General features: G+C 33.6%; 1 protein-coding gene across 2 annotated transcripts in view; it reads right to left on the bottom strand.

The window, feature by feature from the left end:
• The window catches only part of CCDC102B (coiled-coil domain containing 102B), a 796,232-nt gene that overhangs the window by 253,432 nt on the left and 524,502 nt on the right, over positions 1–18,298 (bottom strand). For both annotated transcript variants that reach the window (XM_078153543.1, XM_020985624.1), the window contains one exon: positions 4,163–4,266. In XM_078153543.1, the coding sequence (XP_078009669.1) occupies positions 4,163–4,266 (104 nt within the window). The remainder of the gene's footprint in view (positions 1–4,162; positions 4,267–18,298) is intronic.

Below are 18,298 nucleotides of genomic sequence, written 5' to 3'. Positions count from 1 at the left end.
TCCAATAATTTTTAAATTCTCTCTCCTGCATCTGTTTTCCAGGTCAGTTGTTTTTCCAATGAGATATTTCAGATTGTATTCTAGTTTTTTCATTCTTTTGGATTTGTTTAACAGTGTCTTGATTTCTCATAAGGTCACTAGCTTCTAATTGCTCTATTCTAATTTTTAAGGAAGTATTTTCTTCAGTAATCTTTTGGACTTCCTTTTCCATTTGGCCAATTTTTTTTTTTTAGGGCACTTTTCTCATTGGCTTTTTGGACCTCTTTTGCCATTTGGGTTAGGCTGTTTTTTAAGGTGTTATTTTCTTCAGTATTTTTTTGGGCCTCCTTTAGCCAGGTGTTGCCTTGCTTCTCATGATTTTCTTGCATCACTCTCATTTCTCTTCCCAGTTTTTCCTCTACTTCCCTTACTTGCTTCTCAAAATCCCTTTTGAGCTCTTCCAAGGCGTGGGACTGATTCATATTTTTCTTGGAGGCTTTGGATGTAGGAGCTTTGACTTCTTCACCAAAATAAGATAATATAGTCTGACTCTTTTTGCTCTGCTTGCTCATGATCCCGGCCAGTTACTTGAGTTTTAAGCTCTTTTTTAAGGTAAGAGTCTGCTTCCAATGTGTAGAATGTACTGTCCCAAGCTTAGGGGGTTTATACAGCTGTTTTCATAGATACTTGCAGGAACCTGTAAATTTTCAGTTCTTCCAATGTGGTATCATAAAGGGTGAAGTGTTTACTCCGTTACTAGCCTGTGACCACAAGCACTTCTTTCTGTCCTGGAATTGTGAGAAGCTCCACTAAGCCAGTGCTCCTTCTCACTCCAGGACTGCTTCCCCGAACTGTGACCCAAGTTCAAACACCAGAAAAGCAAGAGATTCCTGTCTCAGCACTGGCAAAGAGATCCCTGTAATCCCTCTCTGATCAGCCACTGGATTCCCCCTCAGTCTATGGGCTGGAAGCTCAGGAGGCAGCTGCCCCCCAAGGGTCACAGTCTTGGGGAATGGAGCTGAGACCCCGCGTTCGCCTCTCAGCACAGCAGAAACAGACTTTTCCCACAGACTTTCCAAGTTGTCTTTGGCATTCATGGACTGAGGAGTCTGGAATCCACCACAGCTGCCACTGATTCAGTCCTCTGAGGCCTGCTCCAGGTTCACTGCAGCCTGTGTGTCCAAGCCACACTGTGCTCTTCTCCCGGCCCGGTGAGATAGACCTTTCTGATCAATCATCCAGATTGTTTTGGGCTGGAAATTTGTTTCACTCTGTCTTTTTGTGGGTTTTGCTGCTTCAGAATTTGTTTAGAGCCATTTTTTATGAGCATTTGGAGGGGTTTAGGGGAGAGGTCAAGTAAGTCACTCCCAATTCTATTTTTTAACAAATTGTTTTCTTCTATTAGATTTTGTACCTTCTTCCCCATTTCCCAATTGTATTTTTAGGGACTTGGTTTTTTTTGGTGTATTTTTTTCCAGTTGGCCAGTTGTATTTTTTAAGGACTTGTTTTCTACAGTTAATTTTTGTCCTTCCTTTTCCAAGCTATTGACTCTCTTTTGCATACTTCTCATTTCCTTCCCACAAGCACTCTTTCTTGCCCTGAAAATGTGACTAGGATCCCTGCCCCTCTGTGGCTGTAAGCTCTGGTATGGTAGTGATCTACCTAGGGATTGCAACCCAGGTCTGCACTCTAGATCTACATTTGGGCAATGCAACCGAGTCCTGCACCCAGTGCCAAAAAAGGAACCCCTATACTCTTCTTCTGACTAGGTATTCCACCCCTTTATCATATTTGTGCTGAGAGTTCCAGAAATTGCTACTTCTACTGAGTTAATCACCTGCATCTTCTGCTGCAATGCATCCCATGATGGACTATGTTCCACTCTTACCCAAGTGCAATAAACTTTTCCTGCAGACCTTCTAAGTTTTCTTGGAATGGAACATCGTTCCACCCTGTTACATTGTGGTTTCTTCCACTCCATAATTCATTTTGAAGAATGTTGCTTAAAATTGTTTAGAGAGAATTTGGAAGACCTAAGGTGATCCCTTGCCTTTTTTTTTTGCCATCTTGGATCTGCCCACAATATTTTGTTTTCTTCTTTTTTTTTAACTTTCATTTTCCAAAGTGATTTTATGCAGGAATTCTAAAATGGTAATATTTCTCATACCGGTCTTAGGAAATGTAAAAATTCTTAAGAATAGCTATAAACTGGATTTAAAGTATTAAATGGAGGCAGATGTTACTTTTATTGTTTAATGAAATTATTTTTACTTGTATCTCACAACATCATATCACTAACCTTTTTCATCGTTTTCAAGAGTACCCTATTATATTCATTATAAAAATCTGGCACTTAAGGGAAACATAAATACTTTTATGAGTAATTCACCAACATCCATAACAGAAAACATTCAAGAATAATAGCAACAGACTTTACTATATCACAAGTGAAATCCAAACGTAAAATTCAAACTTGTTTCTAAATGAGTTGTGTGATATATTTTCTTGAATGTTACAAAGATCTGCCTTGATATTTTTAAATTCTCTGTTCTCCAAATTTTTAACCAAGCTTAACTTGCACTAGGAAACAATAATATCTTGTCTTTCAAAGAAATGGTTCAATACTTCAAAACAATGAATGATTACATATGTACAGTGCTTTATGGTTTACAAACACTTTACTCACAATAAACATGTGAACTAGGTTGTGAAAGTTTTATCATTCCTATGACAAGTGATGTGACTGGTTTATGGCCACATAGTTATTTGTTGACAGTATCAGAACTTGTTTTCAAAGTCCCAGGGTCTTTCTCATTATGCCACATAGTACATTTCTTTGCATATATGTTAACACACACATATATCGATACATATATATTCATTCTTAAGCAAAGACACACCCAAAATGAGTAGTTAAATATACAGTAAAAATGACTGTACATAAAATCATTAAATTGTATATAATATTTGCATCTAAATATTATATATATAGTATTACCATTGCTACTTTTCCCTCTTCCCACATCAAAAAAAGAAAGAAACTCTTTTTGATAAATAACCATAGCTAAGTAAAAGAAATCTGCATAGTGCCCAAGTACAATCATGAATGTCTCCTTTAGCCCCTTTAGCTCTTCATCTCTATTTCAGAAGTTGAGTAACATACTTCATAAAGATGCTCTGAAGAAATGGTTAGTCATTGCTTTGTTTATAAGTCTTTCAAAATTGTTTTTCTTTACAATATTGCTAGTGTATATATTATTCTCCTGCTTTTATTCATTTTGCTTTACACCAGTTATGACTTCCCTGGATTCTTTGAAATTGTCCTATTTGCTATTTTTTTATCACACAATAATATTCCAGTATATTCATATGCAAAAAAAAATCTTCAACCTTTCCTCAATCAATGAGTACCCAAAGCCTGTGTTTTTTGTAGTCATAGTACTTTTGTACTCCTATATTTCCAGGTGATTCATTTCAGAGATGCAAGTGATTATGGTATACACAAAGGTGAGTCCTGTAGTTCAGTCTTTCAAAAAGACATAACGACATAATTTCTTTGTGTGTCTACTCTCTTAGATCATATTTTTTATATTGATCTAATGAATTTTTTTTGAACTTGGAATCACAAAAGGCTCATCTTCTAACAGAAATGCTTAATGGAAGATTTTACATTGCCACTGACAAGAAAAATGAACCACAAGAAAAATGGAGACTTGCAGTATTCTAAATTTTCTATGAACACCAAATATCTAGAAATCTCTCACATAATAATAGGATAATAAATATAGGAAAAGAAGGATTCTTAGAGTTCAACTCATCCAATACTTTACAGATAAGGAAACAATTTCTAGAGGTACATCACATAAAAATAAATGACAAAGTCAGGATTTGAACACTAGTTCTCTGATTCCAAAGACAATATCTTTATCACTGTATCATATTGTCTCCCTATCACATACCAACAATACAACATTCTGATTAAATAAACACGTCACAATTGTTGATAAGTATTCTCCTTTAAGATTATGAAACGTAACTCTTGAGTAATATTTATGTAAGAAAATAAGAAAAATGTTTTTACATATGAATGATAGAAATACAATTACACCTAGAAGTAAAAGAGTAGATCTTTGAAACCCCACATGTTCATGGCTGAACAAAATGTTATTGTATTATCATTACCTGTTTTGTAGATGATTGAGCTGAATCTGTAGATTATCATTCATTTCTATCTGTTCATCTAGAGATCGCTGGAGTTTACGAATCTGATTCAGTGAGCCATCAAGCTAAAAACAAAGAAGGAAAATGTTTGAGTTAAGGTGATCCTAAAAAAGTGAATCATTAAAAGAAAATTAACTTTGAAATGAAGAAAACCTGGGAGCTTTTAAAGAATTTGCTGTTGCTTATGCAAACTGGCAGATTATGGTCAATATCTGGGGAATGTTCAAAAGTTAGTTTTTTCTCACATTTTAATATTAATTAAAACAGTGCTGAGAACTTCTTTAGTTTATTTCAAGAGTCATGTTGTCAGACTATGTTGCTGAATTATAATATTATAGAGCTTTAAAATGTGAGATCATCTCATCTAATCTTTTACCAAAGAAAACACTGAGAGGTGAGTGAATTAATGGATTAGAGGTATGTACACTTTACTTCACAGAGCCTGTTGGTGATCAAGCTAGGGATGGAATCTAGCTCTCCAACTGACATCACTTTGAATATTAGAAAGTAAGACATTATTAGACAGTCTTATATGATGTAAGAACTCTGGATTTTGAGTCAGAAGTCCAAGGTTCTAGTATTGTCCTTTCAACTTAGTATCTGTGTGACACTGAACAAGTTATTTAGCCTGTTAGAAACTCAGGTTTGTCATCTGGAAAATAAGAGGTATGGATGAAATCACTCCTTTACATTACAGTTTTAAATTACATTTCCAGTGCATTATAGTTCTGAATATATCATACCACTAACAATAATATTAATGATAGCTAGTATTTATAACATGCTTAGGAGGTTACAAAATGCTTTACAAATATCATGTCATTTAATCCTCTTAATAACCTTGTGAGGTAGGTGCTATTATTATACCCATTTTATGGATGGGGAATCTGAAACAAAGGTCATGACTTGGTTGTCCAGGGTCACACAGCTAGTAAGTATCTGAGGTCAAATTTGAACTCAGGTCTTATTGACTTCAGTTACAGTACCCTATTCGTGGTGTCACCCAGTTTTTAAAAGATAAAATATTGGGTAGGGGTGTGTGTGTGTGTGTGTGTGTGTGTGTGTGTGTGTGTGTGTGTATTATTGAAGATCTAGGGATAGATAAATCCTACCCTATGATCTCTCTTTTTAATTGATTTGCATATAACCATGGGTAATAGATATAAAGAAGGAAGGGACCTCAAAGTCCACCTAGCCTGACCCTCTCATTTTACAGAAGTGAAAACTGAGATCTATGGAGATTAAGTAAATTTTCATAGTATATATAGAAATTTAGAAGGTACAAGTTTACAAATTACAAGAAGAAATTTAGAAAGATATATGATTTCATCAGTGTGGGCATCTTCTTCATCAGTGTAGTTCATATCCTTCCATGTCTTCCCATCTTATTAATTTCTCATTCACATCTTCCAATAAATACTGCATAGACAATTTATCCAAAGTACTGGGACATTGCCTCCAGATTGTTAAACATTGTTTCTGACACACACAAATACACATATACACAGACATACAAACACACATATACACACATATATCTAATACACACTGTAGTGACCTTTCCACTATTCCATGCTAATTCCATTCATTTTCCTATTGGGACTGTAGTTGCTTATAATTTTAAACCTTCTAATATCATGGTTTTCCTTAATTCACAGACAAGCAACTTCACTATGAGAAATTAGGTTCTTGCAAAAGATTATCTAGTACTTGAAGGAAACAAGGAGTACAAATGAAGAGGGAGAGAGTTCAAGGTATAGGAGAACAACCATTTAAAATGTGTAGTCACAAGATAGGTGGCTTTTGTGAAGAATAGCAAGAAGGCCAGTGTCACTGGTGGGAGAATACATTGAAGGCCTAAGATGTAAAAGAAGGAAAGATAGAAAGCGGACACGTTATGAAATTTTAAAAACATAACATAGGATCTTTATCTTTGATCCTAGAAGTAGTAGGGAGCCATTGCAGCTGAATACATAAATGATGTGTGTTTCATGTTACTAATAATAAGAGAAAGGCAAATTAAAACAACTCTGGGGGTAGTGGTTACCTCAAATCCCTCACGGTATCAAAGCTACTGTTCTAAAAATTATAATTATAGGAGGATAGGGACAATAATATGCTAGTGGTAGAGCTATGAATTTGGTTCAAGAATACTAAAATGCAATTAAAACAATACTCAAAACAACAAACTTTTATTAATGTCATAATATGAACCAGAGATATTATTGATATACCTATGAAAGATTAAAGAAAGTAGGAAAGAACTTGTATATGAAATATGTAAGAATAACATATATATATACATATATATATATATATATATATATATTCCTATATATGTGGATTATTAGAGATTACACAATAGAATATATAAGTACATATGCATGTATATATACATTTATATCTATATATCTAATCTATATCATCTATATATCTACATCTCTGTGCTCTTTTTGAAGTACCAAGAAGCTGAAAATGAAGGCATTGGTCCTCATTATTATGGCACAGCTAAATTATATGAATATAGTGTTTTCTACTCATTGTTATATATGACAAAACAAGTTTTTGGATCCTATGAAAACTACTCATTGATTTTATAGAGGGTAGTTACAATCTATGTTAAAAAATCTTGCTGTAAAAATCTTACTCTGTAGTCAATAATTATGAAATGATCTAGATAATTTTAATCACTGACTTTATATCTGTTAATTCATAGTCAATTGCATTTTAATCATGCTTTTAGGTGACAGACATATCTAGCACCATCCAACTTTCTTGTTGAAGATAATATCATGATGATGATATGAGGCTATTGAGTAATCCATTAGCCTTAGATTTCTTTTATTTCTCCATTAAAATATTTTACATCTGTATTCTTCCATTTTCACTTCTGCTCAATCTTATATTGAAAATCAAAGTATATTTAATTTGGATTATCTTGTCAAGTTATTAACTAGATGTCTTGGCTTTGTGTCTTTCAGTATATATTGATGTATGTGACAATTAACTTTATACTGCTCTGTTGTTACTCTCCCTGTGAGTGTTATAAGACAAGATGACCAAGTGTTACACAAAATAACAAGTGGCTCAGTGCAATGGACATAATACTGAATTTTGAGGCACAAGACATAAATTTGTGACACAGATCTGGCAAATATTTGTGTAAAACCATGGACTCATCACTTCCCCTCTCTTGGCTTCAATTTCCTCTACTGCAAAATTAGGATTATAATAGTTGAACTACAGACCTTGCAAGTTGTAAAGAAAATGCATTTTTGAATGTTAAAGCATTATATAAATGTAAACTATTGAATTATTATTGTTGAAGCTGTTGGCTATATGATGAACATTTATGACATCTTTGAAAGCCTGTAAGCTAATCTTTTTAGCAGAAACCTCAAGTTACATTGACAGTGAGAATGTCAGTTCTGTTATAACTCATTTCGTCTAGTAGTCCTCAATGTTTGAAAAAAATCAAAAGTAGAAAAATATTTAATGATATATAAAAGTAATATGAAATTTAAATCTCAGTATCTATTTGCATTTATTTTATTATAGCCATACTCATTCAAGTGTCAGGTGAAATGCTGTACTGAAGTAAGGGCAGCTAGTGGTGCAGTACACAGATCTCCAGGCCTGGAGTTAGGAAGAATTCAGTTTAAATCTGGCCTCAGACACTTAAAACTGGGTGACCCTGAGCAAGTCATTTAACCTTGTTTGCCTCAATTTCCTCAACTGAAAATGAGCTGGAGAAAGGGCAAATGAGGTCACACATGACTCAACAACTACTAATATGTATTATCTGTTATTATAATAATCAAATATATATCCTGTCAAAATAAGAAAAAAAAAGATTTTTAAGAGTGTTATGATGATTTTTTCGTTCAGGGACATACTGAAATTTTCCTAAACAAAAAAGAATTGCCATCAAATGATATTATCAACTCTGAATAATTGTGGAAAGTAGCTTTTGATAAGGACTTGATGTTTCTTAATGAGGTCAACCTAAAAATACAATATAAAACAGCCAATGTTCATATGTGAAATTTATACTAAGTCAATTTAATTATAACTCATATTGCTTGAATGTAATGTCAAGATGTTTTATATTCTTCCCTTGCTATTAAAACTTAAAACATGTAGCAAAATAATCATTCCCACATAAATCTGCAGTGGATATATTTTCTGAGCTCAAAGCACAGTTCCAGCAGAATTTTTCAGAATTCAATGCAAATGTAAAAGAAATTTCCCTATTTTGAAATCCATTTAATTGTACAGAAGAATTTCCATCTAACTTGCAGTTGTAAGTGGTTAATCCGAAATTAAATGTCATGCAAAAGACAAATATCAAAAGAAAAACTTAATCAAATTCTGTAAATGTCTTTCTAGTAATGAACATGCTTAACTGAAGTCATTTGTTCTTAGACTAGTTTCAATATTTAGGAACAACAATCTGTGTGAAAATATTGTCAAAGTTGAAATATATACAAACTCATTACTGCTCAATATTAATAGACGTACTTTTGCCATAGATTTTAATTAGAGGAAACAATAAATTTGAACGCTAATTAAACATTTTTTTCAGAAAAAAGAATTACATTCCAATTAGTAAAAGTGAAATGTTAAATTATTATATTTTAAATTTCATCAGTAAAATTATAGAAATTTGTTTTCTCTCTTATTGTATAAATAATCCTCCATTTTATCTACTGACATGAAAAGTCTAAAATGTTTACTACCTAACTTTTTACAGAAAAAGTTTGCTAATTCTGATTTATGGTGACCTCCATTTATGATGAGGCATAAAAGGAGGTACTTTGTGGATGATCAGTATTGTAGCATATTGGAAATGTATTGGAACTATCTATATTCTTATTTTGCCAGTTTGCAGGTTTTAACATGTTGTCAGTTGCGCATGATTTAACAGAAAATATGCATTTTAAGTTTCACAGTCCTGAGATATTCATATAATTCAACCATCTTTCACTTACTTTCTTCTTATTTCCTTTAAAAGGTAAGTCAACAACTAATAAAGAGGAAATTAAAACAATAATTGGGAACTATTTTGCCCAACTGTATGCCAATAAATTTGACAATCTTAGTGAAATAGATGAATATTTAAAAAAATATAAATTGCCCAGATTAACAGAAGAGGAAGTAAAGTACTTAAATAATCCCATTTCAGAAAAAGAAATTGAACAAGCCATAAATGAACTCCTTAGTAAAAAATCTCCAGGGCCAGATGGATTTACAAGTGAATTCTATCAAGCATTTAAAGAAAGATTAATTCCAATACATTATAGACTATTTGGGAAAATAGGCAAAGAAGGAATTTCACCAAATTATTTTTATGATACAAATATGGATCTGATACCTAAATTGGCAAGAGTCAAAACAGAGAAAGAAAATAATAGATGAATTTCTCTAATAAATATAGATGCAAAATTTTGAATAAAATATTAGCAATAAAATTACAGCAACTTATCATGAAAATAATACACTATGACCAGGTAGGATTTATACCAGTAATGCAGGGCTGGCTCAATATAGGAAAACTGTCAGGATAATTGATCATATCAACAACAAAACTAACAGAAACCACATGATTATCTCAATAGATGCAGAAAAAGCTTTTGACAAAATACAACACCCATTCCTCTTAAGAACACTAGAGATCATAGGAATAAATGTAGTCTTTCTTAAAATGATAAATAGCATCTACCTAAAACCTTCAGCAAGCATTATATGTAATGGGGACAAGCTAGAAGCATTTGCAATAAGATCAGGGGTGAAACAAGGATGTCCATTATCACTAAATGTTAGCTTTAGCAATAACAGAAGAAAAAGAAATGGAAGGTATTAGAACAGACAAAGATGAAACAAGGCTATCACTCTAGATGACATGATAATATACTTAGAGAATCCTAGAGAATCAAGTAAAAAAAAACTACATGAAATAATAAACAACTTTAGCAAAGTTGCAGGCTATAAAATAAACCCACATAAATCATTGGCATTTCTATATATTACCAACAAAGCCCAACAACAAGAGATAGAGAAATCCCATTTAAAGTTACTCTAAAAATTAAAAAATATTTAGGAGTATACCTCCTAAAACAAACCCAGGAACTATATGAATGCAATTATGAAACACTTTTTCACAGAAATGAAGTCAGATCTAAATAGTTGGAAAAAAAAAACATCAGTTGCTCATGGGTAGGCTAAGCTAATACAATAAAAATGACAATTCTGTCTGAAGTAATTTACTTATTCAGTTCCATACCAATGAAATTACCAAAAAAATTTGTATTTTATAGAACTAGAAAAAAAATAAGATTCATCTGGAAAAACAAATGGTACAGAATATCAAGGGGAATAACGAAAAGAAATGCATGGAAAAGTGGCCTAGCCATTCCAGATCTTAAATTGTATTATAAAACAGTGATCATCAAAATTACTTGGTACTGGCTAAGAAACAGAGTGGTGGATCCATGGAATAAATTATGTATGCAAGATACAGTAGTGATTGACTTCTGTAGTAATCTAGTATTTCAAAAAAAAAATCTAAAGACCTCAGCTTCTGGGATAAGAACTCACTATTTGACAAAAAACTGCTGGGAAAACTACAAAAGAGTATGGCATAAACTAGGCATAGACCAAAATCTTACACTATGTACCAAAATAAAGTCAAAATAGGTTCATGATTTAGATACAAAGGCTGATACTATAAGTAAATTGGGAGAGCAAGGAATGGTTTACCCACCAAATTTATGGAGAATAGAAGAATTCATGACCAAACAGGAGATAGAGAACATTACAAAATGCAAAATGGATAATTTTGATTACAGTAAATTGAAAAGTTTTTGCACAACCAAGACCAATGCAACCAAGATTAGAAGGAAAGTAGAAAATTGGAAAAAATCTTTACAACCAGTGTCTCTGACAAGGGCCTCATTTGTAAAAAAATTTATAAGAATACAAGTAATTCTCCAATTGATAAATGGTCAAAGGATATGAACAGGCAGTTTTAAGATGAATAAATGAAAGCCATCTATAGTCATATAAAAAAATGCTCTAAATCACTATTGATTAGAGAAATGCAAATCAATACAGCTCTGAGGTACCACATCACAATTATCAAATTAACCAACATGACAAAAGAGAAAAATGATAAATGTTGGAGAAGATGTGGGAAAATTGGAACACTAATGCATTATTGGTGGAGTTGTGAAATGATCCAATCATTTTGGAGAGGAATTTGGAACTATGCCCAAAGGGCTGTCAAAATGTGCATATGCCCTTTGACCCAGCAATAACACTTCTAGGGCTTTATCCCAAAGAAATCATAGATATGGGAAAAGTACCCACACATACAAAAGTATTTATTGCAGCTCTATATTGTAGTGGCAAAGAATTGGAAATTGAGATGATGCCCATCAATTGGGGAATGGCTGAACAAGTTGTGGTATATGAATATAATGGAATGCTATTGTGCACAAGATATGATGAACAGGTGGACTTCAAAAAAACCTGGAAAGACTTCTATGGACTGATGCAGAGTGAAATGAGCAGAACTGGGAGAATGTTCTACACAATAAAAGCCACATTATACAATGCCTAACTTTGATAGACTTAGCTCTTCTCAACAATTCAAGGATCTAAGACAACTCTGAAAGACTCATGATGGAAAATGCTGTCTACATCTAGAGAAAGAACTGCGAAGTTAGAATGCAGATCAAAGTATACTATTTGTTCTTTTTTTCTTTTCTCTTTCGTTGTGTTTCTTCTTTCTTGTGGTTCCTCCTCTTGGTTCTGATTCTTCTTTGCAACATTGGTAATGTGAAAATATGTTTAATAAGAATATATATGTAGAGCCTATATTAGATTGCACACTATTGTGAGGAGGGAGTGGGAAGGGAGAAGAAAATTTAAAACTCAAAAGCTCATTGAAGTGAATGTTGAAAACTAAAAATCAATTAATAAAAATAAAATAAAAAAATAAAAGTGTTGTATAACTTAGTATTACTTTGCCCTCTTAAAAAAAATTAACTGTAAATGTTCAAAGTTGAAAGTATTGCAATTCTACATTGTATAATATAAAATATTTATTACTTCTTTCATCATTAAGCTTCACATAAACTAAATGACATATCTCCTTTAACAGTTTGACTTTGCCACAGAATTCATTAGAGAATAATTATGTCATAGTTTTTTGGCTTACAAATCAATAAAAGAGACCATGCAAATAATACATATGAAGCTTTTTTTTTTATCAAAATAGAGTGCCTTGGTCTTTTCTAAATCTTCATGTTAAAACACAACACACTCAGTGAATTCTTTATCCACTCACTTTTAACTTATTTTCAAAAATTTTCAATGACACAAAAATTTAAAAAGTCATGTTTAGAACATTATAACTAATCTTATAATTTGAATGAATGTTGTGCTATCCAGTCAAATCTCATCCACAAATTAATAATATTCTAATTATATAACAGTTAGTTCTCCCTATCTGTGCATAACATACATGTTGATCTCTTATCAGTGAGCATAAATGGAAATACTTTCATCTCTACCTTGTATTTCTGGAGAGTTTTCAAGCTACTACTATGACCTTCTTAGTAATGTCATTTTATAATCCAAATTGATATTAATTCTTGAAAAATCCTAATGCATAACATAGTTTTATTAACAATTGCAAGAATTTCACCATATCTAACTACATTGAATTTTCTAAATAAAAACTATGGAGGAAAATTTGGGCAGTATGTAAATGTTACATTAAGTCATATTTAAAAAAAATAATTAGCATCAAGGATTCACTTAAATTCTACCTAACTTATTAAGTTTCTAAACCGCACTAAGCATAATGATAAATAACAGAATTGTCAATCTAATGGATCTAAAAGGATATAACAGAAAAACAAATAATTTAAATTAAAGCTATCTATAGTCATATGAATAAATGCTTTATTTATTAGAGAAATGCAAATTTACAAAACCTCTGAGATATCACCTCCCACCTATCAGATTAGTTATTATCACAAAAAAGGAAAATGATAGATGTTGGAGAAGTGGGAAAATGGGAATATTAATGCATTGTTGGTAGAGTTGTGAAGTGATCAAACCATTCTGGAGAGCACTTTTGGAACTAGTACAATCAAACTGTGTATATGCCTTGATCCAGAAATACCACTAATAGGTCTGCATCCCAAACAGATCATAAAAAATGGAAAAGTACATACATGTTCAAAAATATTTATAGCAGCCTTTCTTATGGTGACAACAAATTGGAAATTGAGTGGATGCCTATCAATTGCGAATGGCTGCACAAGCTGTACTATATGAATGGAATACTATTGTGCTATAAGAAATGGTGAGCAGGCAGATTTCAGAAAAACCAGGAAAGACTTATATGAAGTGATACAAAGTAAAATAAGCAGAACTAAGAAAACAATGTACACAGTATCAGCAACATTGTGTGATGACAAACTATGAATGACTTGGGTCTCCTCAGCAACACAATGATTCAAGACAAGTACAAAGGACTCATGAAGGAAAATTCTATCCACATTTGGATAAAGAATTGATAGACTCTGAATACAAATCGAAGCATATTTTTTCACTTGCAGTGTTCTTTTTCAAGGTTTTATTTTCCTTTTTGACTTGTTTCTTTTTTCACAACTATGACTAATGTATTACATGATAGCACATGTATAACCTATATCAAACTGCCTACCACTTTCAGAAGAGGGGAGGGAAGGAAGAGAGGGAGAAAATTTTGGAGCTCAAAATATTATAAAAATGAATGCCAAAAATATCTTGACACGTAATTAGGAAAAATAAAATACTATTAAGAAAAAGAAAATGTGTGATTTGAACTTAGATGGACTCTATGATCCTTTCTAACTCTAAATCAATGATCCTACAGAATTGTGTTGAGACTAACTAAAATGTTTATGGTTTTTGACCCAGAGATATCATGACTACACTTACACCCCAAGGAGGCCAATGATAAAAAGAAACTTCTTGTATATGCCAAAACACTTGTTTTCTTTTCCTAATTAGAAACAGCTAGAAACAAGCTAGATTTCCATTGGGAAATTACTAAAGAAACTGTGATATTTGAATGTAACAGAATCTTATTGCATTGTAAAAAGAGGCATATTAAATTCAGAGAGGCATGAGAAGACATTTGAACTGATACAAATTGAAGTAAGCAGAACAATACAGTCAATAACAACAAGGTAATAACAAAAAGAAAGATAAAGTTAAATAAAACAAAAATAAGAAAACAATAACAGAGGGTAATAAGGGCTAAAAAAATAATATATTTAGAAGTAAAAAGGGCTTAAAAGGACATTTTGTCTAATCCTCCCTTAAAAAAGATGAGAAAAATAAAGCCCAGGGACATTAAAAGATTTTTCCAAATCAATACAAATGTAAGAGTCAGAGGTAGGATTGGAACTCTGGTTCTCTTTTCATGATATATTGATATTAAATTACAATGACCGATAACTGCTGGGGGTAAACCCAAGATGGCAGAGTCAAAGCAGTGACTTGCTTGAGCTGTCCCCCAAACCCTTCCAAATACCTATAAAAATGGCTCTAAACAAATTTTAAGGCAGCAAAACCCACAAAAAGACAGAGTGAACCGAATTTCTAGCCCAAGACAATCTGGATGATTGATCAGAAAGGTATATCATGCGCGGTGTGGAGAGGAGTGCAGTATGGAATGGGCACACAGGCCACAGTGAACCTGGAGCAGGCCTCAGAAGACTGGATCTCAGGCAGCCTTGGTGGCTTCCAGACCTTTCAACCCACAAACACCAAAGACAACTTAAAAAGTCAGTGGGAAAAGTCTGTTTCTGCGGTGCTGACAAAGGAGCTAGGTCTCAGAGCCAGTTCCAGAGCATGGAGCACAGGCACCAGGGTTGTGGCTGCATCCTGAGCTTCTAGTCCACAGACTGAGAAGGAACCAAGTGGCTGATCAGAGGGGAATTGCAGGGATCTCTTTACCAGTGCTAAGGAAGGAATCTCTTGCTTTGCCCATGCTTAGATCTGGGTCACAGTTCTGGGAGGCAGTCCTGGGGTGAGGAGGAACACTGGCTTGGTGGAGCTTGTATTGGCAGTGGAGAGTTAAACTTCCTCACAGTTCCAGGACATGAAGGAGTGCTTGTGGTCACTAATAGACCAGAGCACAGGCCAGGAAAGGAATAAACACCTCCCCCCTTATCATACCACCTTGGAAGAACTGAAAATTTACAGGTCCTGCAAGTATCTATGAAAACAGCTGTATAAACCCCTGAAGCTTGGGACAATATATTCTCCACATTGGAAGCAGACTCTTACCTTAAAAAAGAGTTTAAAACTCAAGTAACTGGCTGGGATCATGAGCAAGCACCATAAAAAGGGTCAGACTATATTGCCTTAATTTGGTGACAAGATCAAAACATAAAACCAGAAGACAACAAAGCCAAAGCTCCTATATCCACAGACTCCAAGAAAGATATGAATCAGTCCCAGGCCTTAGAAGAGCTCAAAAGGGATTTTGAGAACCAAGTAAGAGATGTAGAGGAAAAACTGGGAAGAGAAATGAGAGTGATGCAAGAAAATCATGAAAAACAAATCAACAGCTTGCTAAAAGAGACCCAAAAAAATACTGTAGAAAATACCACCTTAAAAAATAGCCTAACCCAAATGGCAAAAGAGGTCCAAAAAGCCAATGAGAAGAATGCCCTAAAAAGAAAAATTGGCCAAATGGAAAAGCAAGTCCAAAAGATTACTGAAGAAAATACTTCCTTAAAAATTAGAATAGAGCAATTGGAAGCTAGTGACTTTATGAGAAATCAAGACACTGTAAAATAAATCCAAAAGAATGAAAAAAAGAAGACAATGTGAAATGTATCATTGGAAAAACAACTGACCTGGAAAATTGATCCAGGAGAGAGAATTTAAAAATTATTGGACTATCTGAAAGCCATGATCAAAAAAAGAGCCTAGACATCATCTTTCAAGAAATTATCAAGGAAAACTGCCCTGATATTTTAGAACCAGAGGGCAAAATAGAAATTGAAAGAATCCACCAATCTCCTCCTGAAAGAGATCCCCAAAGGAAAACTCCTAGGAATATTGTAGCCAAATTCCAGAGTTCCCAGGTCAAGGAGAAATATTACAAGCTGCCAGAAAGAAATAATTCAAATATTGTTGAAACACAATCAGGATAACACAAGATTTAGCAGCTTCTACATTAAAGGACCACAGGGCATGGAATATAATATTTCAGAGGGCAAAAGGAGATAGGATTACAACCAAGAATCACCTACCCAGCAAAACTGAGTATAATCCTTCAGGGGAAAAAATGGTCATTCAGTGAAATAGAGGACTTTCAAGCATTCTTGATGAAAAGACCAGAGCTGAATAGAAAATTTGACTTTCAAACACAAGACTCAAGTGGAACATGAAGAGGTAAACAGGAAAGAGAAATCATAAGAGACTTATTAAGGTTGAACTGTTTACATTCCTGCATGGAAAGATGATATTTATAACTCATGAGACCTTTGTCAGTATTAGGGTAGTTGGAGGGGAAAAATTATATGTATGTAGATAGAGAAATAGATTGATAGATAGATAGATAGATAGATAGATAGATAGATAGATAGATAGATAGACAGATAGATAGGTAGATAGAGGGAACAGGGTGAGTTGAAGATGAAGGGGTCATATCTGGAGAATAAAATTAAGGAATGAGAGAGGATTATCCTAGGAGAAGAAGAAAGGGAGAGGTATCACACAAAAAAAAAAAAACAGAAAAGAAAAGGCTCTTATAGTGAAGGGGAAATGGGGGAAGGTGAGAGAGAATGAGTGAATCTTATTATTAGAGGATTTGGCTTACAGAGGGAATAACATACACATTCAATTGGTTATGGAAATCTGTCTTACCTACAGGAAAATAGAGGGGGAAGGGGACAAGAGAGCAGGGGGATGATAGAGAGGAGGGAAGATTGGGAAAGGGGGTAATCAGAAGCAAATACTTCTGAGGATGGACAGGGTCAAAAGAAAGAGTAGAATAAATGGAGTGGGCAGGATAGGATTAAGGGAAATAGAGTTAGTTTTTCACAACATGTCTACTCCGGAATTGTTTTGCATAATTGCACATGTATAACTTAAAAACATATTTATAATAACTTCCCAGTCACTGACAGCCCTAGTGTCTGGTAGGCAGGGAGCCGAGCTGGGATTAAAACTCTGATATAGATAACTAAAGGCCAGCTTCACCCCTTCTGGATTCCACACCATCTCCTGGAGTAGTTTGTTTCTGAACCAATAAAAACTGCATTTGGGAGAAATATGAGCATATCAAAGATTGAAAGCCCCAGAATTTTAGGAGCTGAGAAATGGTCTCACCTATTGCTGGGAAAAGACCCTGAATCACTTATACAAAGCAAGGAAAGAAGGATTCATAAATGTACTATATTGTACCATAGGAAATGATGAGGCAGACTGGAGTTGAGGATGACGAGGCAGCCTTGGAGTCAGGAAGGACTTAGGCTCAAATGCCAACTATGACACATATTGGCTAGGTGGCCCTGGGCAGGTCACAAGCTCTCACTGTCCACATGCAACTTCTCACCCATTGTGAAACAGGTATCTATTTGCACTGGTAGAGGGATTTACCAGGTTGGTAATTCTCTATATCAGGGTCAGCATGATGCCACCTATTTTTGTCTGGCCGCTAAAAATATTTTTTTACTTTTATGTTTAAAATATAATAAAAACTATTTTTAAAATGTAAAAAAATATATAATAACCATTCTTCATTCTAAATAAAGATACGATGGTGTACTCTTTTTCTTCCTTATAAAGAGGATGATGACAGTGGATAGCGATGTTTACATTAGTTTTGTAGAATTATTCTTTCTCTTTTTTCTGTTTTAAGAGAGATTTCTGAGGAAAACAATGTAAAATGTAGGTGATATACAAAAAGATATCAAGGAAACAAAGACTGGATGATCATGCAAACTATAAAGAAACATAAGTAACATGTATTAAGTCATATATAGTGAAGTAAGGAGAACTAGGAGAATAATATATACA

This window comes from Phascolarctos cinereus, unplaced genomic scaffold (assembly GCF_003287225.1).
Source record: "Phascolarctos cinereus isolate Bilbo 61053 unplaced genomic scaffold, phaCin_HiC Scaffold_4;HRSCAF=312, whole genome shotgun sequence".
Classification (NCBI taxonomy): Eukaryota; Metazoa; Chordata; class Mammalia; order Diprotodontia; family Phascolarctidae; genus Phascolarctos; species Phascolarctos cinereus.
The sequence above is the reverse complement of the archived record's forward strand: the minus strand, read 5'-3'. Positions and strand labels throughout refer to the sequence as shown.